Raw genomic sequence first — 27,093 nt, forward strand, 5'->3', positions numbered from 1 at the left:
CTTGCTTGCACCTCTTGTAATCTGTCTGTCTCCCCTTCCTACTAGATTGTAAGCTCCTCTGAGCAGGGCCCTCTTCCCTCCTGTTGTCAAAGCCCACTTCTCTTCACATTTTACTCACAGCTCTCCTATACTCCAACACTCAGTGACCATCTTCGTCCGCATACTCATCTCCATCATTGGCCTCAAGCCTCTAGTTGTATGTTGATTGAGTCCTCACTACTTACATTTAAGCTGTAATGTGTATTGATCTGTGGCGCTCTTTATTTGTACTGTATTTTTGTTATTTATTCAATGTTATGCCAAGCTTTGTCTCCCTGTATTGTTCCTTTGTACGGCGCTGCGAAACACTTGTGGCGCCTTATAAATAAAATTATAACAATAATAATAAGCCTGATCAAGTCGTATATCGCTATATTACATTGCAGAGTGAATCAGCTCATGCAGGCAGCATGCAGACAGTTATTAGTATTCACAACACAAATGCTTTTGATAATATCTTTTCTGAACGAAATGACCTCATTACATGGATTTTTTTTGTACATATTTTATTAAATAAGTTGCAGTGAAAAATGTTCTACCCCCCAAAAGACCCACAGGTCCAGCCCAATCATTCATTATACATGTTGTGGTTTCATGTAATTGGTCACATATAAGTGGTTGTGCGGACGAGATTCATTAATTACCGATCGCTAAAACGCTTCCCTGCCGAACACCCACCACCCTTCCCTCTGCCGGATTCCCTCACTACCATGGATCGCTAACAAATCCCCTCGTATGCGTCCACTAGCAGGAAAAATCATTTGTTGGTCCCCGATTATTGAACGATTTCTCCGGCCTTCACAAATAAAAGTTAGTCTGAAATTACTTTTATTTTCTTTGTGTCCGACGATGAGGGGGCGGGCGCTGATGTCACACGATTTACCCCAAAATGACTGGGCACACCTGTGGTTCCCCTGACACACCCAGAAAATGGCCGGTTACCACCCCCTAACGCTGGCTTTCTGTCAATCATCATGCGACTGGCCAGCGATAATAAAGTAATAGGAATTTACCAGTACGGCGTCGCGCATGTGTACTACAGGCCGTACTGACTTAACATTGTGCTAGTCGCCTAATTGGGATTGGTATGAAATCCCGGCAGTCGGAATCCCAGCGGTCGAAATCACAACAAGGGGGGGTGTGGATTGCCCCCCCTTGTGGGCTCGTTGCACTTGCCACGCAGCGGGCCCTGTGCCTCGCTACGCTCAGCACACTAATTTATTCTCCCTCCTATGGGTGTTGTGGACACCCATAGAGGGACAAAGTGCCGCGATTCCGACCGCCGGGATACTAACTGCATCCCGCCTAATTATTACCAATGTTACTACAAGTCCAATACGGAGTGTGGCTGAGATACAGAGATCTTGTAAAGAAGAAGTTAAAGGGTAATAAAAACACTCTGTCAGTGAGGCAGTGCTGTCAGTGAGGCAGGGATGTGCTGCTGTCAGTGAGGCAGGGATGTGCTGCTGTCTGTGAGGCAGGGATGTGCTGCTGTCAGTGAGGCAGGGATGTGCTGCTGTCAGTGAGGCGGGATGTGCTGCTGTCAGTGAGGCGGGGATGTGCTCCTGTCAGTAGGGTGGGGATGTTCTCCTGTCAGTGAGGCGGGGATGTGCTGCTGACAGTGAGGCGAGGATGTGCTGCTGTCAGTGAGGCGGGGATGTGCTGCTGTCAGTGAGGCGGGATGTACTGCTGACAGTGAGGCAGGGTGTGCTGCTGTCAGTGAGGCAGTGCTGTCAGTGAGGTGGGATGTGCTGCTGTCAGTGAGGCGGAGATGTGCTCCTGTCAGTAGGGTGGGGATGTGCTCCTGTCAGTGAGGCGGGGATGTGCTGCTGACAGTGAGGCGGGGATGTGCTGCTGACAGTGAGGCGAGGATGTGCTGCTGTCAGTGAGGCGGGGATGTGCTGCTGTCAGTGAGGCGGGATGTACTGCTGACAGTGAGGCAGGGATGTGCTGCTGTCAGTGAGGCAGGGATGTGCTGCTGTCTGTGAGGCAGGGTGTGCTGCTGTCAGTGAGGCGGGATGTGCTGCTGTCAGTGAGGCGGGATGTGCTGCTGTCAGTGAGGCGGGGATGTGCTCCTGTCAGTAGGGTGGGGACGTGCTCCTGTCAGTGAGGCAGGGACGTACTGCTGTCAGTGAGGCAGGGATGTGCTGCTGTCAGCGAGGCAGGGTGTGCTGCTGTCAGTGAGGTGGGGATAGGCTGCTTTCAGTGAGGAGGGGATGTGCTCCTGTCAGTAGGGCGGGATGTGCTCCTGTCAGTGAGGCGGGGATGTGCTGCTGTCAGTGAGGCGGGATGTGCTGCTGACAGTGAGGCGGGGATGTGCTCCTGTCAGTAGGGCGGGGATGTGCTCCTGTCAGTGAGGTGGGGATGTGCTGCTGTCAGTGAGGCGGGGATGTACTGCTGACAGTGAGGCGGGGATGTGCTGCTGTCAGTGAGGCGGGGATGGGCAGCTGTCAGAGGAAGGGATGTGTTGCTGTCAGTGAGGCGGGGATGTGCTCCTGTCAGAGGAAGGGATGTGTTGCTGTCAGTGAGGCGGGGATGTGCTCCTGTCAGTAGGGTGGGGATGTGTTCCTGTCAGTGAGGTGGGGATGTGCTGCTGACAGTGAGGCGAGGATGTGCTGCTGACAGTGAGGCGGGGATGTGCTGCTGTCAGTGAGGCGGGATGTACTGCTGACAGTGAGGTGGGGATGTGCTGCTGTCAGTGAGGCAGGCTCGTACTGCTGACAGTGAGGTAGGGATGTGCTGCTGTCAGCGAGGCAGGGTGTGCTGCTGTCAGTGAGGTGGGGATAGGCTGCTATCAGTGAGGCGGGGATGTGCTGCTGTCAGTGAGGCGGGATGTACTGCTGACAGTGAGGCGGGGATGTGCTGCTGTCAGTGAGGCGGGGATGTGCTGCTGACAGTGAGGTGGGGATGTGCTGCTGTCAGTGAGGCAGGGATGTGCTGCTGTCAGTGAGGCAGGGATGTACTGCTGACAGTGAGGCGGGGATGTGCTGCTGTCAGTGAGGCGGGGATGGGCACCTGTCAGAGGAAGGGATGTGCTGCTGTCAGTGAGGCGGGGATGTGCTCCTGTCAGTAGGGTGGGGATGTGCTCCTGTCAGTGAGGCGGGGATGTGCTGCTGACAGTGAGGCGAGGATGTGCTGCTGTCAGTGAGGCGGGGATGTGCTGCTGTCAGCGAGGCGGGGATGTGCTGCTGTCAGCGAGGCGGGGATGTACTGCTGACAGTGAGGCGGGGATGTGCTGCTGTCAGTGAGGCGGGGATGGGCAGCTGTCAGAGGAAGGGATGTGCTGCTGTCAGCGAGGCAGGTTGTGCTGCTGTGAGGCGGGGATGTGCTGCTGTCAGTGAGGCGGGGATGTGCTCCTGTCAGTAGGGTGGGGATGTACTCCTGTCAGTGAGGCAAGGATGGGCAGCTGTCAGAGGAAGGGATGTGCTGCTGTCAGCGAGGCAGGGTGTGCTGCTGTCAGTGAGGCGGGGATGTGCTGCTGTCAGTGAGGAGGGGATGTGCTCCTGTCAGTAGGGCGGGGATGTGCTCCTGTCAGTGAGGCGGGGATGTGCTGCTGTCAGTGAGGCGGGATGTGCTGCTGACAGTGAGGCGGGGATGTGCTCCTTTCAGTAGGGCGGGGATGTTCTCCTGTCAGTGAGGTGGGGATGTGCTGCTGACAGTGAGGCGAGGATGTGCTGCTGTCAGTGAGGCGGGGATGTGCTGCTGTCAGTGAGGCGGGATGTACTGCTGACAATGAGGCGGGGATGTGCTGCTGTCAGTGAGGCAGGGATGGGCACCTGTCAGAGGAAGGGATGTGCTGCTGTCAGCGAGGCAGGGTGTGCTGCTGTCAGTGAGGCGGGGATGTGCTGCTGTCAGTGAGGAGGGGATGTGCTCCTGTCAGTAGGGCGGGGATGTGCTCCTGTCAGTGAGGCGGGGATGTGCTGCTGTCAGTGAGGCGGGATGTGCTGCTGACAGTGAGGCGGGGATGTGCTGCTGTCAGTGAGGTGGGGATGTGCTCCTTTCAGTAGGGCGGGGATGTTCTCCTGTCAGTGAGGTGGGGATGTGCTGCTGACAGTGAGGCGAGGATGTGCTGCTGTCAGTGAGGCGGGGATGTGCTGCTGTCAGCGAGGCGGGGATGTACTGCTGACAGTGAGGCGGGGATGTGCTGCTGTCAGTGAGGCGGGGATGGGCAGCTGTCAGAGGAAGGGATGTGCTGCTGTCAGCGAGGCAGGTTGTGCTGCTGTGAGGCGGGGATGTGCTCCTGTCAGTAGGGTGGGGATGTGCTCCTGTCAGTGAGGCAAGGATGGGCAGCTGTCAGAGGAAGGGATGTGCTGCTGTCAGCGAGGCAGGGTGTGCTGCTGTCAGTGAGGCGGGGATGTGCTGCTGTCAGTGAGGAGGGGATGTGCTCCTGTCAGTAGGGCGGGGATGTGCTCCTGTCAGTGAGGTAGGGATGTGCTGCTGTCAGCGAGGCAGGGTGTGCTGCTGTCAGTGAGGTGGGGATAGGCTGCTATCAGTGAGGCGGGGATGTGCTGCTGTCAGTGAGGCGGGATGTACTGCTGACAGTGAGGCGGGGATGTGCTGCTGTCAGTGAGGCGGGGATGTGCTGCTGACAGTGAGGTGGGGATGTGCTGCTGTCAGTGAGGCAGGGATGTGCTGCTGTCAGTGAGGCAGGGATGTACTGCTGACAGTGAGGCGGGGATGTGCTGCTGTCAGTGAGGCAGGGATGGGCACCTGTCAGAGGAAGGGATGTGCTGCTGTCAGTGAGGCGGGGATGTGCTCCTGTCAGTAGGGTGGGGATGTGCTCCTGTCAGTGAGGTGGGGATGTGCTGCTGACAGTGAAGCGAGGATGTGCTGCTGTCAGTGAGGCGGGATGTACTGCTGACAGTGAGGCGGGGATGTGCTGCTGTCAGTGAGGCGGGGATGGGCACCTGTCAGAGGAAGGGATGTGCTGCTGTCAGTGAGGCGGGGATGTGCTCCTGTCAGTAGGGTGGGGATGTGCTCCTGTCAGTGAGGCGGGGATGTGCTGCTGACAGTGAGGCGAGGATGTGCTGCTGTCAGTGAGGCGGGGATGTGCTGCTGTCAGCGAGGCGGGGATGTGCTGCTGTCAGCGAGGCGGGGATGTACTGCTGACAGTGAGGCGGGGATGTGCTGCTGTCAGTGAGGCGGGGATGGGCAGCTGTCAGAGGAAGGGATGTGCTGCTGTCAGCGAGGCAGGTTGTGCTGCTGTGAGGCGGGGATGTGCTGCTGTCAGTGAGGCGGGGATGTGCTCCTGTCAGTAGGGTGGGGATGTGCTCCTGTCAGTGAGGCAAGGATGGGTAGCTGTCAGAGGAAGGGATGTGCTGCTGTCAGCGAGGCAGGGTGTGCTGCTGTCAGTGAGGCGGGGATGTGCTGCTGTCAGTGAGGAGGGGATGTGCTCCTGTCAGTAGGGCGGGGATGTGCTCCTGTCAGTGAGGCAGGGATGTGCTGCTGTCAGTGAGGCGGGATGTGCTGCTGACAGTGAGGCGGGGATGTGCTGCTGTCAGTGAGGTGGGGATGTGCTCCTTTCAGTAGGGCGGGGATGTTCTCCTGTCAGTGAGGTGGGGATGTGCTGCTGACAGTGAGGCAAGGATGTGCTGCTGTCAGTGAGGCGGGGATGTGCTGCTGTCAGTGAGGCGGGATGTACTGCTGACAATGAGGCGGGGATGTGCTGCTGTCAGTGAGGCAGGGATGGGCACCTGTCAGAGGAAGGGATGTGCTGCTGTCAGCGAGGCAGGGTGTGCTGCTGTCAGTGAGGCGGGGATGTGCTGCTGTCAGTGAGGAGGGGATGTGCTCCTGTCAGTAGGGTGGGGATGTGCTCCTGTCAGTGAGGCGGGGATGTGCTGCTGTCAGTGAGGCGGGATGTGCTGCTGACAGTGAGGCGGGGATGTGCTGCTGTCAGTGAGGTGGGGATGTGCTCCTTTCAGTAGGGCGGGGATGTTCTCCTGTCAGTAAGGTGGGGATGTGCTGCTGACAGTGAGGCGAGGATGTGCTGCTGACAGTGAGGCGAGGATGTGCTGCTGTCAGTGAGGCGGGGATGTGCTGCTGTCAGCGAGGCGGGGATGTACTGCTGACAGTGAGGCGGGGATGTGCTGCTGTCAGTGAGGCGGGGATGGGCAGCTGTCAGAGGAAGGGATGTGCTGCTGTCAGCGAGGCAGGTTGTGCTGCTGTGAGGCGGGGATGTGCTGCTGTCAGTGAGGCGGGGATGTGCTCCTGTCAATAGGGTGGGGATGTGCTCCTGTCAGTGAGGCAAGGATGGGCAGCTGTCAGAGGAAGGGATGTGCTGCTGTCAGCGAGGCAGGGTGTGCTGCTGTCAGTGAGGAGGGGATGTGCTCCTGTCAGTAGGGCGGGGATGTGCTCCTGTCAGTGAGGCGGGGATGTGCTGCTGTCAGTGAGGCGGGATGTGCTGCTGACAGTGAGGCGGGGATGTGCTGCTGTCAGTGAGGTGGGGATGTGCTCCTTTCAGTAGGGCGGGGATGTTCTCCTGTCAGTGAGGTGGGGATGTGCTGCTGACAGTGAGGCGAGGATGTGCTGCTGTCAGTGAGGCGGGGATGTGCTGCTGTCAGTGAGGCGGGGATGTGCTGCTGTCAGTGAGGCGGGGATGTGCTGCTGTCAGTGAGGCGGGATGTACTGCTGACAATGAGGCGGGGATGTGCTGCTGTCAGTGAGGCGGGGATGTGCTGCTGTCAGTGAGGTGGGGATGTGCTGCCTTTCTGCCTGTCAGTAGTCTCCCTGTCAGTGATGCTGTTAATAAACCAGGGTACATACAAGAGCAATGTGTACCCATCTGACATCGCGGGCAATGGGATCCTACATTGGCAAGTCGTCTTGGGGCAGCATGGCATCACTAGTGTTCTGCAGCATAGCATCACTAGTAATATCTTGTGATTAACCCTAAAGCGGGCACAAACACCGTATTGATTTCACATTGCATTAGACGGACATCGATAGATAATGGTTTAGAAGCATCAATGCTTCTCTCTGATGCTTTTTCTAATGGCGGCATGCTGGCGTTCGCAGAATTGATGGTCGTCTGCAGATAAAATACTGTCGAATTCAGCCGTTACAATCCATGTCAGCCACAGCTCGGCCGCGGTTCTCTATTGAGATGCACAAACTGGGATACTTGAACAAGCAGGAACATAGCAACGGTTCTTCCGTCACACGGTTGTCGAGCAATGTGCAGCATCGCACGATTCGGCCCATAAGCCGTTTGGCGAAGGCCTCGCGATGTCTATCCCTTCATTTAAGTTTAACGTGCGAGCTCAGTTACCTTCTATGCCTATTGCCGGTCTGAAACAAGCATTCCCACCTATCTATGTCGCGTCCTACAGGCTCACAACACCGCTACCAGATGGACCAGACCTGTCATTCGCAACGTCGCCGTCCAGAAATAATAGCGTGAATCTGTGGGCATAAGCAAACTCCATGTGCTCCAGTCTGGTTTGGCGCATGCGCTGTTGCTGATGGTTTGGCGCCAATATGCTGAAATCCGTGAGATCTATATGCCTCGCCGCCTGCACCAGGCTCAATGCGGGCTCCTGCTTTTTGCACAGCACTATTATACACACCACATGCATGGAAGCCTTCAGTGTGCTGCTGCCATTCCACATTCCTGCACATGGTATTATTGTGCATTGCCTTCCCTGTATACACACACATAGCCCCCAGTATGTTTCTCATTATGACATGCTGCTATTGTTGTGCCCCAGTCACCTAGTCTTTACAAGTTTGTAAAAAGATCCAACAGGAGACTCTGGGAGTCTGGATTGTGGTGTGTGGGGGTGTCCTTGTACCCTACTCAATGGCATAGGACCCTTCACAGTGGCACCGGCTCCCCAGCACAGTCAGGGGTCTTACATCCTGCAGCTGCTACGGCAATGCGGCGGTAACCGAGTTGCTGGGGGAGATGAGGTGACTGCGGGAGGCTGGAGGGAGTTTGTAGCCACCCCTGTGGTTGCAGCAGATGGTTTGTTCCTGCAGAAGCTGGGGAGGCAGAGAGGGGGGAGAGGGACGCAGAATAAAGTGAAGAGCTAAGGAGGACGGACGGTCAGCGAGGCAGAGCACAGACAGTGAGGCTAGGTACAGCGCAGGGGGGACAGACAGTGAGGCAGAGCACACAGTGCAGGGGGGACAGTCAGCCAGGCTAGGTACAGTGCAGGGGGGACAGACAGTGAGGCTGAGCACACAGTGCAGGGGGAACAGTCAGCCAGGCTAGGTACAGTGCAGGGGGGCAGACAGTGAGGCTAGGTACAGTGCAGGGGGGACAGACAGTGAGGCAGAGCACACAGTGCAGGGGGGACAGTCAGTCAGGCTAGTTACAGTGCAGGGGGGAAAGACAGTGAGACTAAGTACAGTGCAGGGGGGGTCAGACAGTGAGACTAAGTACAGTGCAGGGGGGGGGGTCAGACAGTGGGGCTAAGCACAGTGCAGGGGGGGGGTCAGACAGTGAGCTAAGCACAGTGCAGGGGGGCAGGCATTTATACTAGGCAGAGTACAGGAGGGGGGCAGGCAGTGATACTGAGCTGGGGACAGGCCGGGGGCACACACTGAGGGGGCACTGCAATGGGGGCATAGCACCGGGCAGGCAGGGGAGCAGCTGAGTCTGGGAATTAGGGTGAGAGGCTCCTGCTGCAGTAACCCTGGGCCGAGGACTCCGGGACTGTCGCATGTGGGATCCTGACTTCTGCACCCAGGAACAGGACTGACTGCAGCTGGCAATGGCAGCCCAGGGGTGAGCGGCCTGACACCCGGACTGTGCTGGCGTAGAAGGAGGCTACCTGTGGATCACCTGCTGCTGCCACCTCCGTGCCCGCTGGGAGGATCTAGGTGTTATGGGAAGACTGAGAGCGGATCCTGCGGGAATGAGGCTTCTGGAGGGCTGCTTCCTGGCACTGCTTCTCCTCCTGTGTCTGCCAGGTGAGTGCCACCACTACCAGGGCATGCTGCTGTGCCCTGTGCTTCTATTACTGCTATGCCCAGTTCTGACTGTACCTGGTTACATACTGGTGGTGCCAGGTAGTCAGGACTGTGTGTTACTGTGGCCAGCTCTGGCTGTAATGTGTGCACCACGGGCACTGCCCACTACTCTACTCTGTGCGATTAGGGCATTTGGTGTCTGCAACAGGTCTTCTCACTATTGTGCCCACTGTGGCTGCAACAGGTCTGCCCAGTATCGAGCCCAGTGTGTGTGCACAGCAGGGCTGCCCAGTAATGTGCCCAATGTGTCTGCAGCAGGACTGCCCAGTAATGTGCCCGGTGTGTCTGCAGCAGGACTGCCCAGTAATGTGCCCGGTGTGTCTGCAGCAGGACTGCCCAGTAATGTGCCCGGTGTGTCTGCAGCAGGGCTGCCCAGTAATGTGCCCGGTGTGTCTGCAGCAGGGCTGCCCAGTAATGTGCCCGGTGTGTCTGCAGCATGGCTGCCCAGTAATGTTCCCGGTGTGTCTGCAGCAGGGCTGCCCAGTAATGTGCCCAGTGTGTCTGCAGCATGGCTGCCCAGTAATGTGCCCGGTGTGTCTGCAGCAGGGCTGCCCAGTAATGTGCCCGGTGTGTCTGCAGCGGTGCTGCCCAGTAATGTGCCCGGTGTGTGTGCACAGCAGGGCTGCCCAGTAATGTGCCCGGGGTGTCTGTTGCAGGGTTTGCCCAGTAATGTTCCCGGTGTGTCTGCAGCAGGGCTGCCCAGTAATGTGCCCAGTGTGTCTGCAGCATGGCTGCCCAGTAATGTGCCCGGTGTGTCTGCAGCAGGGCTGCCCAGTAATGTGCCCGGTGTGTCTGCAGCGGTGCTGCCCAGTAATGTGCCCGGTGTGTGTGCACAGCAGGGCTGCCCAGTAATGTGCCCGGGGTGTCTGTTGCAGGGTTTGCCCACTAATGTGCAATCGGGTCTGCAACCCGTCTCCTCACTGATGTGCCCAATGTGTTTGTGTGTGTGTATGTAGCAGGGCTGCCCAGTAATGTGCCCAGTTGGTGTGCTGCAGAGCTGCCCAGCGTCTGTTGCTCCCCTCTTCAATATTGTGCCCAGCATAACTGTAGGTAGCTTCTTATACTGTGCCCAGTGGTCTGTAGTTGGTTCATCATACTGTGCCCAGTGGGTCTTCAGGTGCAGTAATTATGATGTGGCCATTGGGCTGCTCCTCTCTACGTTTTCTCAATACAGGTTGAGAATTCCTTATCCAGATGTCTGTTATCCAAATTATTCCGGAATGTGTAATATATAACCTGGACATCTGTAACTGGCACTACTGGGGACATGGTATGTGACTGGCACTACTGGAGACATGATATCTAACTGGCACTACTGGAGACATGATATCTAACTGGCACTACTGGGGACATGATATGTAACTGGCACTACTGGGGACATGATATGTAACTGGCACTACTGGGGACATGATATCTAACTGGCACTACTGGGGACATGATATCTAACTGGCACTACTAGGGGACATGATATCTAACTGACACTACTGGGAACATGATATGTAACTGGCACTACTGAGGACATGATATGTGACTGGCACTACTGGGGACATTATATGTGACTGGCACTACTGGGGACATGATATGTGACTGGCACTACTGAGGACATGATATGTGACTGGCACTACTGGGGACATGATATGTGACTGGCACTACTGGGGACATGATATGTGACTGGCACTACAGGGGACATGATATGTCACTGGCACTACAGGGGACATGATATGTCACTGGCACTACAGGGGACATGATATGTCACTGGCACTACAGGGGACATGATATGTCACTGGCACTACAGGGGACATGATATGTCACTGGCACTACAGGGGACATGATATGTCACTGGCACTACAGGGGACATGATATGTCACTGGCACTACAGGGGACATGATATGTCACTGGCACTACAGGGGACATGATATGTCACTGGCACTACAGGGGACATGATATGTCACTGGCACTACTGGGGACATGGTATGTGACTGGCACTACTGGGGACATGGTATGTGACTGGCACTACTGGGGACATGGTATGTGACTGGCACTACTGGGGACATCTGTAACTGGCACTACAAAAAATGTTTGACGAGATGTACTAAGCCTTGAACAGTGATAAAATGGAGAGCGATAAACCACCAACCAATCCGCTCCTACTCTTCTCTGTGAATACCGTTGCTATTATTATCCCAGGTGCTGTGTGTGTTTTGTTTTGTTTCCTGGTGGTACCAATCTGGGTTTGCTGCTTTAAATCTAAAGCCTATCTCCCTGGAATTGCGCCGGCTCCTGTAACTTGCCGGCCATTACTTTAGGACCTTATTCTGGTTGACTCGCAAGGCTGCATATTCGCAGCCTTGCGGGTCCACCAGACACTGCCCTACGAATGCCAGGGCGGCCGCCCCACATTCGCTCGCTGTGCTTGTTTGCCCGGCATGCGAATGGATGTTTTACATAAACACCCATTCGCAGGCCAGGGGGAAACTCCCACATCTTTGGACGTCCATCGACGGATGTGGTGCGTGCACGCATACCAAAAGTGACTCTTTGGTCACTCGAATATGTGTGCACATTGGGTAGGAAGTGGGCGAGTGGCTGACATCCGGTGATGTCAGCTGCCGGCGCCCACATCACTTGGGCGTTCCCATGCGGCGAGTCCCTGGCCTGCTGCCCCCCGCCCGCAATATTGGATGCGCAAACCCAGCGTACAGTCTGTTCGCCGTGGCTGCACGCACCCTACACCTGCACAATACCATCGGATCCCTTGCGAACGAAGGGGTCTGAACGAGCGGACCAGTTTGACGTCCTTAGGTCCATGTCTCTATACTAAGTGGCTGGTTCTATTTCCCGCAGTTGTCACACAACCTTTTTCCCTGGGTAAAGTGCCCAAAACCCAGGTGATGTTGCCTATATCAATCAGATTCTGTTTATTATTTTCTATTATGCAATTGAGAAATGATAGACAGAATTTGATTGGTTGCTATGGGAACATCACCTCTTTTCATTTTTAGAAGCTTTAGTGAACTTACCCCTTAATGCGCTTCCTATGTGTTAACACTGGGCCAGATTGTGAGGCGGGCACAGGTCACAGATGTCACTATCGGTTGTAGATGTTAGTAGGATACTCTGTCAGTACTTGGAATATCTGTAAATGTATATTCTGTGTAATCAGACGTGGTAGAATGCCAATGCGTACTCCTATCATCTGTCACACTTAGGGACTTCAGTGTAGATGTACATACAGGTTGCTTAGAAAATGCCCCTGCATCGCTCCGTGTGTAGGGACTATAGTGATATCGATGTCCCCGTGCGATGCTGGATAAATCTAGTTAATCGCCGGCGGAGAACACTCACCCTGACAGATCGCTCAGCACACAGCGCTGACACCGCTCAGAATGATCAGCACATCTCCCCGCGTGCAGGCTCCTTAAGGGCCTGATTCTGCTTTGAATCCAACAAGAAAACTGGTAAAACCATGCTGTACTGCAGGTGGGGCAGATGTTACATGTGCAGAGAGAGTTAAGCTTCATACGCACTATGCAAAAAATGCAGCTTTATCTATTTCCCGTGAACTCCCCGAAGTTACAGAATGGTTTTGCCCATTTTTGTGCTTTTGCTGTGTTAACAAAACTGAATCAGTCTCGGCTCTTGTTTTGTGTCGTGGAGGTTGGTTGGTGTAGTTAGGGCATTGGGCATAGATGGTCACTAGATGACATTGACTGTGTGGCTCTGTTCGTATGCGCACCGCTGCCGGCGCTTATAATACCGTTCTGTTGCATCATTTTCTCGTTGTGATCAGCTAATTAGTAAACATGTTTTATTTTAACCCCTAAACTGACGCAGAGTTACGGTTGACCCTGAGTGTTACCCCTGTATAATGACTCTGTGTCATTTGCATGTAATACGCTGTCTACAGGGTGTAATAGTGGATGATACAGAAGTCACCAGTGGATGACGGCGGATTTTGGAATATGTGGCTCTAGTATGGGATTGCCCTTTGGAACCCTTGAAATTCCCCCCAGATTCCATCTACCATTAAAGGCTAGAAACAAGCCAAGCTATTGAAAGTCTATGTAACAGGGGGCATTGTCAGGAGCGTCGGCTCCCACCCCGGACACAAGCGGGCCACGTGATCTGATGCCGTAAAGACGTTGAGGAGCTGACAGCAATGACTATCTAATGATGCTGCTTATGACATGGTTACAGACATCCGTGGGTTAATGCTTCAAGAATGTACAGATTCATTTATGGCATTGGGTCAAGGGGTACTTGTCCTGGGCACCCTGTACCCACGGGCAGCACTGCATACAATGTGTCTTGTTTGTGCTGCTGACTGCTCTGTGTGTGTCGGACCTCTTCTCACTTCCGTTCCCTTGTCGTGTGTGTTTGTGTGTCAATAAAGTTTATTATTATTTATTTATGATTGGGTCATTGTCAGACGCTCCCTTTCCAGCCAAGGGTCTGCACAGCTCTCCCTGGGATTCCGTCATAAGGTTGACCGTGTCTAGGTCGACAGTCAAAAGTCGACACAGTCAAAAGGTTGACATACATTTTTCATGTTTTTAAACCAACTTGCTCATACTTTACCATCCCATTGGGCATAGAGATAAAATATAATATTGTGGCAAGCATAGCGAGGCACCGTGCCCAAAGCATGGCGAGCACAGTGGTACACTTATACGATGTTGCCTTAAGTTTACTATTGGCCTTATTTGGCCATGCCTGATAGTTTCCCATCTTCTCTCAAAGTGTAGTGTCTGGAATAGTAGTGTTATTGCAGCCTTTGGTGCTGTTTATTGCTGCCATAAATCAGCACTTTCTTTGCTGAAAGTCCATGAAAACCATTTGGCCTCTAGAATGTAAACCGTTTCCATTGTGGAAATGTTGGGCAGAAAAGCAGATTTGCTCCAATGGAAATGCTGCAGCACTGCTTTGTTTTATAATACACTGTCCAGTTAGCACTTGGATAGTTATTTTGCCCCTTTTTCTCAATGCAGACAGATGAATAGTGTGACTATAATAATAACAGGCCGAGACCGGTGGTTTGATGGAAGTACAGGTAACCATACGAAACATCCCTTATCCTTGTCAGCTGGCTAATTACACTACTTTATAATGGATGCAAAGATCTGGAAGCCGCTTTCGTCTCGGTAAGCTGTGAAACCTCTTTAATTGACAAGATTTTGATGCTAAATACTGGAGCTTTAAATCCAGTCCCGAGGGAACTTCAGCAAGGCCCGGGCTTTTTTTTTATACCGGGAATACCCTCAAACTAACAAATCCCATTCATATGTAAACCAGGCCCATTCTCGCGTGCACTAATTGGTCCTTCCTCAAATCTGGATACCCCGAGGGCTGGGAACTGGGGATGCACTTCTGCTGCAGGAGAAGGGAATCTGGTTTAATCCATTTAGTGCCTGAGGGGATATATACTCCAATCCGTATTGATGAACAAACAAAGGGTTAAGGGGGGCCGTGTGACAGGAGGGCAGAACTTCATTCATTCAGGGGTGCTAAAGATCCAAGTTAAGGCTGCCACGGATGGAGATCACACGCTTGGGGTTGCTTTAATTGACGCAATCACTCTGGAAAGGCTGCTACAGTGGTTGGTTGCGTTGCCAATAATACTAAATACAGTATCCAGCATATATTAATCTTTGTATGACTGTTAGGAAGCCGCTCAATGAAAATAAGTGCGTGTTTTAGGTTTTGTTTTTTTGCGTGGGATGCGTTCTATGTGCCCCGGATTCGGGAAGCAATTCATGGAGAACCGCACAGGAATTAATGGTAGAGGATGGCGATGACGCAGAGATTTTCAAAAGTCGGCAGTACCAGGTGCCTGTGGGTGGCCGGAGCAATACGCAGTAGATTTGTGACTTAGAGTTTTGTTCCTTCCCAGTAGGATTGGTGGTTACCACAAAGGCGCCAGTGGTTCAGTATGACTTATCACAGGGGGTGATTGCAGGTTCCGGGTGCCCTAGGCTAATACACATGTAGCTCCCCTTGTCATGCTGCTATATACAAGTGTATGGGCGCTCAGGGTCTCGCCAGTCATACTGCCCATGTGCATGTTAGGATCTAATGCTTGTGGGCAGTGAAGGAGACTTTGGCGTTAGGCTGCCCGGCTGGCGCTGTAGCACAATGTATATAAAGTAATGGCTCCATCAGCAAGTTACATTGGCACAGCCATCCGGCAGTCACCTTAATAACTTTACCCCCCCCCCCCCCCACAGTACATCGGGACGGGTGCTAGCTATGGAATAAATTAGGCTTTAATGTTATTCCTCAGATGTCTCCTGGAGCCCTAGGCTGGAGCCACTGCTTATTGACTATCACCATGTCACTTGTGCTTATCTCGCCACCACAATGTCGACACTTCAATGTCGACAAATGTCAGTGTCAACTGCTACATACAGTCGAAATACATATTTCATATTGATTAGTCCAACCCCAAACTTTCACATTTTAATTATATACATTTTGACTGTCAGCATTTAGGGGGTGATTCAGGTTGGTTTGCACAATCAAACTCCTTCTTTACTGGTCAAAAAAATGTGCACTGCAGGTGGGGCAGATGTAACATGTGCAGAGAGAGTGAGAAGTGGGTGCGGTGTGTTCAAGCTGAAATCTAAATTGCAGTGTAAAGGCCCCCATACACTATGCGACCCTTTGGGCCGATAAATCGGATGAAATCGGCCCAAAATCGCATGTGTTTGAAATCTGATCTGATGCGCGGTCCCGCGCGCGTCGGACCTACAGAACATAAGATATATCGGAATCTGAGCCATCATGGGTGCTTTTTAGCACCCACTATGTTCAGATCCGATATATCTTTATATACAGCCCCCCTGTCTTACTAGCAGCGTGTCCCCCCCCCCCCCCCCGCATTGACGGCTCCCGGCAGGGGTAGTGCAGACGGGGACAGCAGGCGTCGCAGAGCAGAGACCGTCGGCGCGGCGGGAGAATAGGAAGAAATCCTATTCAAAAAGCTCTCAGCCAATCAGCGGCCGCCCAGTCTTTTGAATAAGATTTCTTTCTATTCTCCCGCCGCGCCGACAGTCTCTGCTCTGGGACGCCTGCGGTCCCCGCCTGCACTACCTCCGCAGGGAGCCCGGGAGCCGTCAATGTGGGGGGGGGGGGGCGCTGCGGGGGACACAGAGTTGGCAGTAACAGAGCCGGGCAGGAAAAGCTGTCAGCGCTGGAAAAAAAAAAGCCCATACAATGAATGGGCAGCCTGTGATTGGCTGAGCGCTCTCTCAGCCAGTCAGCAATTGGCTGAGAGAGCGCTCAGCCAATCACAGGCTGCCCATTCATTGTATGGGCTTTTTTTTCCAGCACTGACAGCTCCCGCCTCCCCCTGCCCGGCTCTGTCACTGTCCCCCGCAGCGTCCCCTGTCCCCTGCACGCTGCCTTAGCAGCGCCCCCCACCAGCAGCCCTGTTCTGCAGCCCCCCCCCCCCTGCTCCCCGGGTTTACATGTGTTAATCGAGACGATTTATCACATGTAAAAAATGGCACATCAAGTGCCAATCTTATCAAGCTCCCCCGGGGAGCTGCCGGGGAAGCTCAGGGGGAAGACGGGGGCGACTTGTCCTCAGGACAAGTCGCCCTAGTCTAGTGTATGGGGGCCTTAAGAATAAAGCAGATAGAACTTTCCCTGCACAGAAACAAAATTACTCACCCAAATCTAACTCTCTGCACCTGTAACATCTGCCCCACCTTCAGTGCACATGGTTTTGTCCATAAAAGGAGTTTGCTTTTGCAAGCCAACCTGAGTTAGGCCCTTAATGTCCGCAATTCCTTTGCCTTCACCTTTTATTTCATAAGCTATCTTAAAGTGCTTATACTGAGAGACAGAGGCAGCCGGTCTGACTTTCATCCTTGCTGAACAATAACTCTCAGCATTCTTTGTCTGCATGTAATTGCTGAGAGTTCTAGTCCAGCAATCTGTTCGGAACCGTGCATAGATTTACAAGCAAACAAATGTCCTTTCAGAGCGATCTGCTAATTGGCCGGATCTTTGACGCATGATTCCATCACATGAGAGACGTTGTGTAATAATGTTCCCGAGATGCAGGATAAATATAACAGCATTAGACCAAATACAAGAACAAGAAATGCGTTTTTCCAAAAGACAAAAGTTTTATTTGAATTTGTTCTTTACTTCCGATGTGTTTTCTGCTGACATTCTCGAAGACCCTGGCACAATAATTAGATGCGGTTCCTTTTGTTTGCGTAGTAATTACAGTGCCATCGTTCTTCAAACAGAAATGTAATTAGCACAGTGCTTGTAATGAATACGCTCTACACGAACTGACGGACGTTTTTTTTTTTTTAAATGCAAATATAAGCCAAAATTACATTTTGGAGTTTCAAGATATACCCTTTCTTCTCCGTAAGGTATATACCCAGTGCCTGCCTAATTATCTGGAGGCTAGGCTTCAGTCGTGGGACTCAAGTCCCAGCTGGAGGTAATGCTGATACTTGTGGTTACACTAAGGTTGGTGAACCACAAGTTGCTCTCTAGGGGCAGATATAGGTATTCTCTAAGTCAGGCAAACTGCGGCCCTCCAGCTGTTGTGAAACTACACATCCCAGCATGCTTTGGCATAGTTTTAGCATTCCCTAAAACCAAAACTGTGGCAAGGCATGATGGGACTTGTAGTTTCACAGACAGCTGGAGGGCCGTAATTTTGACATGCCGGATCTAAGTGCTTGGTATATGGATGAACAAATGGTCTGATTCTGCGTGACTCGTTAAGCAGCGTAAATTCTCTGCTTATCCAGCAAGGTCGGGCGAGCGAATGCTGTTCGCAAATATAAGTCTGTCTTGATTGACCTATATATACGGCGTCCGGCTCCGAGAATGGGGTTGGCACTGACGTCATACGATGCCATCGGCCCGTCTGCGTGCACATAAGGATGCCCAGTGGTTTCCAGGGCGCACCCACTGTTCTTGTGTGAGTGTATGCCCAGGAAACACTGCGAACACCCCCTGCACATGCACAAACATCGGCCCCCTCTGCAAATACGCCGGAGACAGATCAAATTGTGCGTCAGAGAATCCTGGAACTTCTAGTTCCACAAAAGCTGGTAATCTAGGACCAGATTCAGAGGTACACACAATTGTGGTGTTTCTAGCACAGTCTGTTTTGTAGCTCAATACAGACCAGACAGTACTAGAAGTACCAATTCAGACATATAGACAACCCATCGCCGCCGTGTGTTTTCCTTACAGCCTTGGCGCATGTACAGTAGCAGTACATGGCCACGTCACAGCTGCATTCATTATTGCGTCCAGCCCCGAATCATGCCCACAGGGTGCGCATTTGTTGACTAGGAAGGGCAGGGATGGGAAAGTCAAGCAAGGACTTCTGATTGATCAGAACTAATGTTATTATAAGTTATTTGGAATACTTCTTGAAGAAATGATTTAATTAACTCTGAAGCCCCAGGATATATCCGTTATAATTAAAAGCAAATGACTAATGCTTATCCCCCCCCCCCCCCCCCTTCCCCAGTTTGGGTTTTGTTCAGTGGGTTAGCATGTGTGTAGGAGATTGGGAAGATTAGAACAAGTTGTCGCTCTCTAATGATTTACAAGAGTTGTCACTGGTCCATCCCTTCCAGACACGCGCTCCGCACAACCTGAATCGCACTTCAGTGGGTGATCATTTCCACTGAAATCCCTTTTGCTGGCAAGCACCCAGTTGCTGAATATGTAGATGCCGTTTTAATATGTGCGGCATCTCATTATGACGGCTTATTGGCCCCTGCAACCGGTGAGAGTAGGCTTGCCGCAAGCGCTACTTCTTTTTGTTCTTTATTGCAAACCCTCTCTGTCTATCCTTATTCGTCATAGGTGTTTATAAGTATGTTCTTTTTATATGGACCAGCCGCTGTACAAATGACTACATTTATTACTTTGCTTTACATTTACGTTGTATTTATTTTTTCTTATTTCAAACCATCAATGGGGTCAAAGGGAACATTTTGTGCAGTTATGGTTCCTTGTTTAAATCTCTTATGTTAGAATGATATCATTAACCTTACCGGCATTACACTGTACACATAGTAACTGTTGACAGTTTGGGTCAGTTTACTAAGCCTAGAGAGTGATAAAGTGGGGAGAGATAATGCCAGCCGATCTGCTTCAGTAATTTTTTTTTTTTACTAAGCGCAGCCACTTAGGAACTGATCGGTTGGTACTTTTATCTCTTTCCACTTTACTTTTCACTCTCCAAGGCTTAGCAGCCCTTATGATTGTCGAGTAATCGTACCCCTCCCCGCGCCATGAGGGCCACAGCAACTCTATGTTAGATGAAAGTGAGACACCGCGACCTCATCCTTCCTCAGTAGTGACATTGACGAGGGTTGGTACAGGTCACAGTGCGACGGATATGTTGGAGAAGAAAATCACATTGTTTGCAGGTTGCAAAGATCACTGTATGGACTCTGGTTCTGTATGATGAACAGGGGATGGCTTCAAATGGAATGTAACTGATCCATACTTTGCATCCTCGGGTATAGCCCGCTTCCCCCGTACTTGGCCTCCGCGGGTATAGCCCGCTTCCCCCGTACTTGGCCTCTGAGGGTATAGCCCGCTTCCCCCGTACTTGGCCTCTGAGGGTATAGCCAGCTTCTCCCGTACTTGGCCTCTGTGGGTATAGCAGGCTTCCCCCGTACTGGGCCTCCGAGGGTATAGCCAGCTTCCCCCGTACTGGGCCTCTGAGGGTATAGCCAGCTTCCCCCATACTGGGCCTCCGAGGGTATAGCCTGCTTCCCCCGTACTGGGCCTCCGAGGGTATAGCCAGCTTCCCCCGTACTGGGCCTCTGAGGGTATAGCCAGCTTCCCCCGTACTGGGCCTCCGAGGGTATAGCCTGCTTCCCCCGTACTTGGCCTCCGAGGGTATAGCCAGCTTCCCCCGTACTGGGCCTCTGAGGGTATAGCCAGCTTCCCCCGTACTTGGCCTCCGAGGGTATAGCCTGCTTCCCCCGTACTTGGCCTCCGAGGGTAATGTCAACGTGATTACTATGTTGCCAAAAGTTCCCTAGTGGTCTATTGATGACTTACCTGCCACTGGTCACACCCCTGGTCCAGCCTACAGTGTCAGGAGCCAATTACCTACATGCGGGAAGAAACTGGGGCATCATAAGGAAAACATCACCAACCAGGAGAGAACATATAAACTCCACACACATATTACCCTGGTCAGAATCAATCCTGTGACTGCAGCGCTACTAACCACCGTAACGCGGCGATGATCGTATCATGTATATTATCTGATCACCACTCACAAGGAAGTCAAATCACAAAGTTAGGTAAAGCAAACCCACTGAAAATAATGACCTGAGGCGCAAGAGGAGAATTCCAATACCAACTACTCCAACTAGTGGTCTAAAGGTGCACACACACGGATAGATTTGACAAAAGATCTGGGCGTTCCCGACCGATTGAAACGACCAATCGCTCAAATCGTTCCGTGTGTATGAACGATATATCGGACGATGCGCGTACCTGCCGGTCGTTGGGAGAGGTCGCTGATCTTTCCTGCATGCAGAAAGATCAGCGACCAATCGTTAACGATGTGTACCAGTCGTTTCACGTGTATGCACGATGAACGATTTGGTAAGGCTGATTGACTGGCTCCATCTCCCTCCACCATCGTTAAAGATCAATCCTTCATGTGTAATCTGTTGTTCAATCGTTCATCATTTGTCACCAATCGTTTGTGCAGGAGGTTCAGAGGATTTTTTTTAACAAGATTGAATCATTGGCCAAATCTATCCGTATGTACGACTGATAACCTAACGATAAGAGGTAGAGACAGTCAGGGGCTTCTGTTGTGCATGGCCACAAAGTCTGTTGCTATGCAAATGTTTGTTCACCTGCATGCACGTCATTTGTACCTGTATTCATACTGTCCGTAATTGTTAATGCGTGACACATACTATGTGTGTGTTGTGTATTCATTCATCTCTTTCCCCTTATCTGTTACTATATGTTCATGTGAGATTATTGCCCAACGCTATGTAATCTCTGGCAACCTATATTGTGATTGTATACTGTAAAGACCGACAATAGGGTATATGGACTTTAGTTTGGAAGTCAATAGGTTTGGTCATCATTTTCTATCCATGCGAACTACAATTGGGAACAGTAATCTGTTTGAAGCATGGTCAGCAAAGAAGTACACTATTTGGTGGTCTAGGCTCTGGTGACTTCAGGTTCTGCTGTCGGTTGGTCTTAGGTTCTGCTGTCGGTTGGCCTTAGGTTCTGCTGTCGGTTGGCCTTAGGTTCTGCTGTCGGTTGGCCTTAGGTTCTGCTGTTGGTTGGCCTTAGGTTCTGCTGTCGGTTGGCTTTAGGTTCTTCTGTCGGTTGGCTTTAGGGTCTTCTGTCGTTTGGCCTTAGGTTCTGCTGTCGTTTGGCCTTAGGTTCTGCTGCCGGTTGGCCTTATGTTCTGCTGCCGGTTGGCTTTAGGTTCTGCTGTCGGTTGGCTTTAGGTTCTGCTGTCGGTTGGCTTTAGGTTCTGCTGTCGGTTGGCTTTAGGTTCTGCTGTCGGTTGGCTTTAGGTTCTGCAGTCGGTTGGCTCTAGGTTCTTCTGTCGGTTGGCTCTAGGTTCTTCTGTCGGTTGGCTTTAGGTTCTGCTGTCGGTTGGCTTTAGGTTCTGCTGTCGGTTGGCTTTAGGTTCTGCTGTCGGTTGGCTTTAGGTTCTGCTGTCGGTTGGCTCTAGGTTCTGCAGTCGGTTGGCTCTAGGTTCTGCAGTCGGTTGGCTCTAGGTTCTGCAGTCGGTTGGCTCTAGGTTCTGCAGTCGGTTGGCTCTAGGTTCTGCAGTCGGTTGGCTCTAGGTTCTGCAGTCGGTTGGCTCTAGGTTCTGCAGTCGGTTGGCTCTAGGTTCTGCAGTCGGTTGGCTCTAGGTTCTGCAGTCGGTTGGCTCTAGGTTCTGCAGTCGGTTGGCTCTAGGTTCTGCAGTCGGTTGGCTCTAGGTTCTGCAGTCGGTTGGCTCTAGGTTCTGCAGTCGGTTGGCTCTAGGTTCTGCTGTCGGTTGGCTCTAGGTTCTGCTGTCGGTTGGCTCTAGGTTCTGCTGTCGGTTGACCTTAGGTTCTTCTGCCGGTTGGCTTTAGGTTCTGCTGTCGGTTGGCTCTAGGTTCTTCTGTCGGTTGGCTCTAGGTTCTTCTGTCGGTTGGCTCTAGGTTCTTCTGTCGGTTGGCTTTAGGTTCTTCTGTCGGTTGGCTTTAGGTTCTGCTGTCTGGCAACTAGGTTTCTATGTACTAAGCCATGGAGTGAGGTAAATCACCAGCCAATCAGCTGCCATGCTACATGCTGTGTTTAAAAAAAAAAATGTCAGGAGCTGGTTGGTTGGTAGGTGCTATCTCCATCACTCTATCTCTCATGGAGGCTTAGGACATAGACTCCTGTATATTTTAAGTGTTTCTGTTACACCCCACCCAAAGCTACTTCTGTGTATCTGCTCTGACTATGGGTGGGATGTACTGTGTGATGCATATCACCACTTATTGGACACATACTGGCATTACCCACCAGGTCCAGGCTTGGAAACAATAGATTTTTGCACAGATCTTCCCTTTTTACATGCTTCCTATTAAGAAGGGAACGCAGCTTTTCAGTTCTGAAGTAAATGGTATTAATATTATTGAATCATGAATCTGTCCTTTCTATATATGTTTAGACAACAGGTACATGTAAACAATATAAATTAATTTTTTTTTTTTATTGATGCGTCTCTGATTTTTTTGCTTTGCAAACAATGGCGGTAACCCCCCCCCTGATTCCAGATCCATATTTCCCAAAGATGAGAGGAGACTCTCACTGCAGCTCTTGGTGCTGAATATTAATACAGCGTCAGTGCGTTGTTTTCTACTGTATGCAGAATTTCAGATACAAACAACCATCGCTCTGGGATTCTCGCCAATGATTACATATTCGGGCACATTTAATTAATGACAGTACCACATAAGGTGCTGATGTCCTTTCAGTTCACCTTTTTATCATCTGCGGGAACCGATCAAGATAATAAACAAGCAGCCGGCTGCATTCGCACCATCACTGCTGTTAAAGCGGTCGCCATGGCAACCATATTTTTTTTTTTTTGCACAGATTTGTTTGAATATATTAGATTTTGAAAGGGAAGAATCGCAGCAGTCAGAAGGATTCTGTTGTTTTGGCTCCAGTGTCTGCGGCATATTTCTGTGATGTCATTTCTCCATAAACCAGTGTCCTTCGCCGAGTGGGCGGTGCTTGCTTGTTGTGCACAGATAGAGCGCTGTGCCGGGTGCTTATCGCCATTGCAGAACATAACCTTGAAAGATAGGCTTGTGTTCTATGTGAGCCCCAGTTTACAATTCTACTGTGCAGTATATCCCTTTTATATACCATGTGAGAATATTCCTTGATTATAATATATCCGTGCAATGATCCGTGAGAGCCTCTGCGTGGTATTGTTGGGCAGTAATAGGCGATGCAAAAATTATAGCTGTGATCTTTTGCATTTAAAGAAAACTTGAAACAGCTTCCCGCTAGCCAAGGAATCTGCAAGAGGTTATTTATGCTCCTTTCACACTGGGTCTTGGTCCCAGGAAAAATCCATGTAGTGGCTAACCTTGTCACTCCAGCTGTTGTTGAAGTACACATCCCAGCATGCCCTGCATCAGTTTTACTATTTAGCCATGCTAAACCTGATGCCGGGCATGCTGGGATGTGTAGTTCAACAACAGCTGGAGTGTGAAGTTTAGCCATCAGGGACCTAGGTGATATGTCCTGGGTAAGCTACCCTTGTCTTGACCAGGGTTGCGAATCCAGGGCATACAACCCAGGTAGATCCAAGGCCCTTATTCAGATCTGATCGCAGTACAAATTTGTCATCAAAATGGGCAAAACCATGTACACTGCAGGTGGGGCAGATTTAACATGTGCAGAGTTAAGGTGGCCATACACATGCAGATTTATCTTCAGATCTGTCTGGTTGGAACAAAAACATGGTTATGGATGAGAGCAAATGACAGTTGACCATTTGCTTGGAAATGCTGGAAACTGACAAACTGTCACTCATCCATAACCATGTTTTTGCTCCAACAGCCAGATCTGAAGATAAATCTTACTAGTGTATGGGCACCTAGATTTGGGTGAGTTATTTTGATTCTGTGCACGGTAAATACTGGCTGCATTATTGTTAGACTGCAATTTAGATTTCAGTTTCAACACACCCCACCCAGATGTAACTCTCTCTGCACATGTTACATCTGCCCCACCTGCAGTGCAGAATGGTTTTGCCCATTTTGAGAACAAATTTGTACTGCGATCAGATCTGAATAAGGGCCCAAGTCACATTGCACACAACTTTGCTTTCCTGTTTCTTCGCCGCACTGTGATAGGGATATCCACACGGATTGAAGTGGTGTTCATTATCCCAGCTTGGACCCGGAATGAAGGCTACCCCAGTTCTAGGAGTCTTTCCAGGTTTTCTCCATTTTAAATGGATGCCTGTCCTAGCAAACCTGGCTAGGTGATTGTCTAGTGTGCCTGTTTTACCTTCTCCTTAAACAGTCCATGTTTCTTTTTAGCTGTCCCCTATATTGCCTGGCTGCAATATGTTTTTGACCCCTTCTACATTTCAGACCACACGACTGACTGACTCTTGACTATCATTTGCCCGCTCTGTGTACCGAACCTTTCTCTGCCCATACTTCTGCCCACTGTTCTAGATCAACCTGACTGAATGTTCCATATTATCTCTACCTGTCAGAATCACTTTGAAGCCTAGAACCAAAGCTTTTTGCCAGGACACAAAAAGACGAAGACTTGTGTGTGTGTGTGTGTGTGTGTGTGTGTGTGTGTGTGTGTGTGTGTGTGTGTATGTTGACATGTTTCAGCGATTAATCTTTATCTTCACCACATTCACCACATTCACCACAGAATTTGTACGTGGGAAAGAGCCCACATCCCCTTTTCTTTCCTTCGCCCCTTTCAGCACATTAACAGATACGTACAAACCCTTATTCAGCACTTTTCCTGTCAGAGGCTTCTCGGACAGATGGCGAAGCACATACACCGTATGCCCATACCCTCTGGGTCTTAATGCATTAATTGCAGATTTTACATGTTAACCCTTAAGTGTACCAGTTCATTTTTTATTTTATGAATTAAATTTGCCACACGGGTCTTAAAGTTGTACATTTATCTCAGGCAAGCAACAGGGACAATTGTGGGCTGAGCCCAATACACATGAATTAAAATGCAGATTATTTTATTCACAGCTTCCAAGCTATGGCCCTCCAGCTGTAGTGAAACTGCAAGTCCCAGCATGCCTTGCTACAGTTTTGCTTTTAGGGAATGCTAAAACTATTGCAAGGCATGCTGGGATGTGTAGTTTCACAACAGCTGGAGGGCTGCAGTTTGGACATGCCTGGAAACTGTGGCAAGGCATTACTGCCTCACAGCACTGAGGTCATGTTCACCGCTGTCCACCACAGAACCAACGATGTGTGGAGTTTGTATATTCTCCCCGTACTTGGGTGGGTTTCCACCGGGTACTCCTGTTTTCTCCCATATTCCAAAAATATACTGGTAGGTTAATTGTCTCCCAACTACAATTAACCCTAGAATGAATGTGTGTGTGTGTACATGTGGTAGGGAATATATATTGTAAGCTCCCCTGGGGCAGCGACTGATGTGCATGTGAGCTATATTAATAACTGGTAATTACTAAAAACATCCTGACTAACTACAGTGTATACTGTACAGTGTCCGTGTTACACAAATGCTACAAAGTGTTGCTGAAGAACATTACATTTTCCTGTTACTGTGCTTTAAGTGACAAAGCAAGAAAAGTATTTGTTTTCCTTTTATATTGTTGTTATATAGATTTTTCAGGTGATTCAGTTCCCTTCTTGTGCAGGGCTGTGAAGTGTTGACACTGTCATGTCACTTCCCCGGTGACAAGCCATTGTGCTCAGGGGGTTCATTAAAAGTCAATTAGACCATAAGTGTAAACAGTAACAGCAAATAGGTATAGCACTGGTGCTGTTTCTAATGCTTGTTCTAGAGCTGGGGTAGCCAACCCTAGTCCTCGAGAGCTACCAACAGTGCATGTTTTACAGGTCTCCTCACAGAATCACAAGTGAGCTAATTAGCTCCATCTGTGGATCTTTTAAAATGTGTCAGCGATTAATGAGTGCAGCTGTGCAGCAGCTAGGTTGTCTGGAAAATGTGAACTGTTGGTAGCTCTCGAGGGCTAGGGTTGGCTACCACTGTTCTAGAGTATTTCATACCAGTAATGCTGGGTACACACTACATAACGGAGGTTATTCTGGTTGCATGTCATTCAAATACCGTCCTCCCCTTCCCCCCGCATGCCCAATATCACCTGTGGTGTCTTAGGTCTGCGGGTGCCCTGTACGGGAAGTGGTCTCGAAGCTGACATCCGCAGATGTCAGCTACCCCCACCTTAGTATGGGAACGCCCTGCGTTTCCATGGGCGCGTTCCTTTACTGCCACCCGCACTGCTAGGTGTGAACGGGGTGTTGCCTGTAGCAACCAATAAGCATCAGCTGAGTGGTTGTTATGGACAACTCTACTCTCGCACTTCTCTATTGTTTTTATCGCTGTTTGCTTTGACCCACGTCATTAATCAGTGTCCCGCTTTATTTAATGTACGTTTGATGTGCTGTATTTTTTTTTTATTTTTTTTTATTTATTGAAATTCCTCTGGGAAACGAGCTGGAACTGAAAAGTGTTTTGTAACATTAATTGAATTTTATGTAAAATAGAGTTATTCAGTGTATTTTTCTCCCTCACAATAAACATGTATTTTCTGTCTCATGATCGCCGGAACACCCGGGGGTTTACCAACAATAAGACCGTGGATAAAAATAATGGCGCTCATTTGCACGGAGAGAAATGGCTCTAGCAACCCGTTGCTCTTTTGGATGAAGTAAAATTAGATTTTAGGATGACAAGGTCTGAGAAAGGCCCAGCACAGGTGGTGGCTATGTGGGGAATAAATGGGATTTCACGCCCGGGGAAGTTGAGGAATACTGTGACCAAATGGGGGATGGGGGGTAGGAATGTTAT

General features: G+C 50.7%; 1 protein-coding gene across 1 annotated transcript in view; it reads left to right on the forward strand.

The window, feature by feature from the left end:
• The first annotated feature begins 8,554 nt into the window (after window positions 1–8,554).
• Window positions 8,555–27,093, forward strand: part of LRP4 (LDL receptor related protein 4) — a 79,299-nt gene continuing 60,760 nt past the window's right edge. The window contains exon 1 of the mRNA XM_083164456.1: window positions 8,555–8,952. Coding sequence (XP_083020582.1) covers window positions 8,868–8,952 — 85 coding nt within the window. The 5' untranslated portion in view covers window positions 8,555–8,867. The remainder of the gene's footprint in view (window positions 8,953–27,093) is intronic.

Source organism: Crinia signifera, chromosome 11 (assembly GCF_055691185.1).
Source record: "Crinia signifera chromosome 11, ASM5569118v1, whole genome shotgun sequence".
Lineage (NCBI taxonomy): Eukaryota > Metazoa > Chordata > Amphibia > Anura > Myobatrachidae > Crinia > Crinia signifera.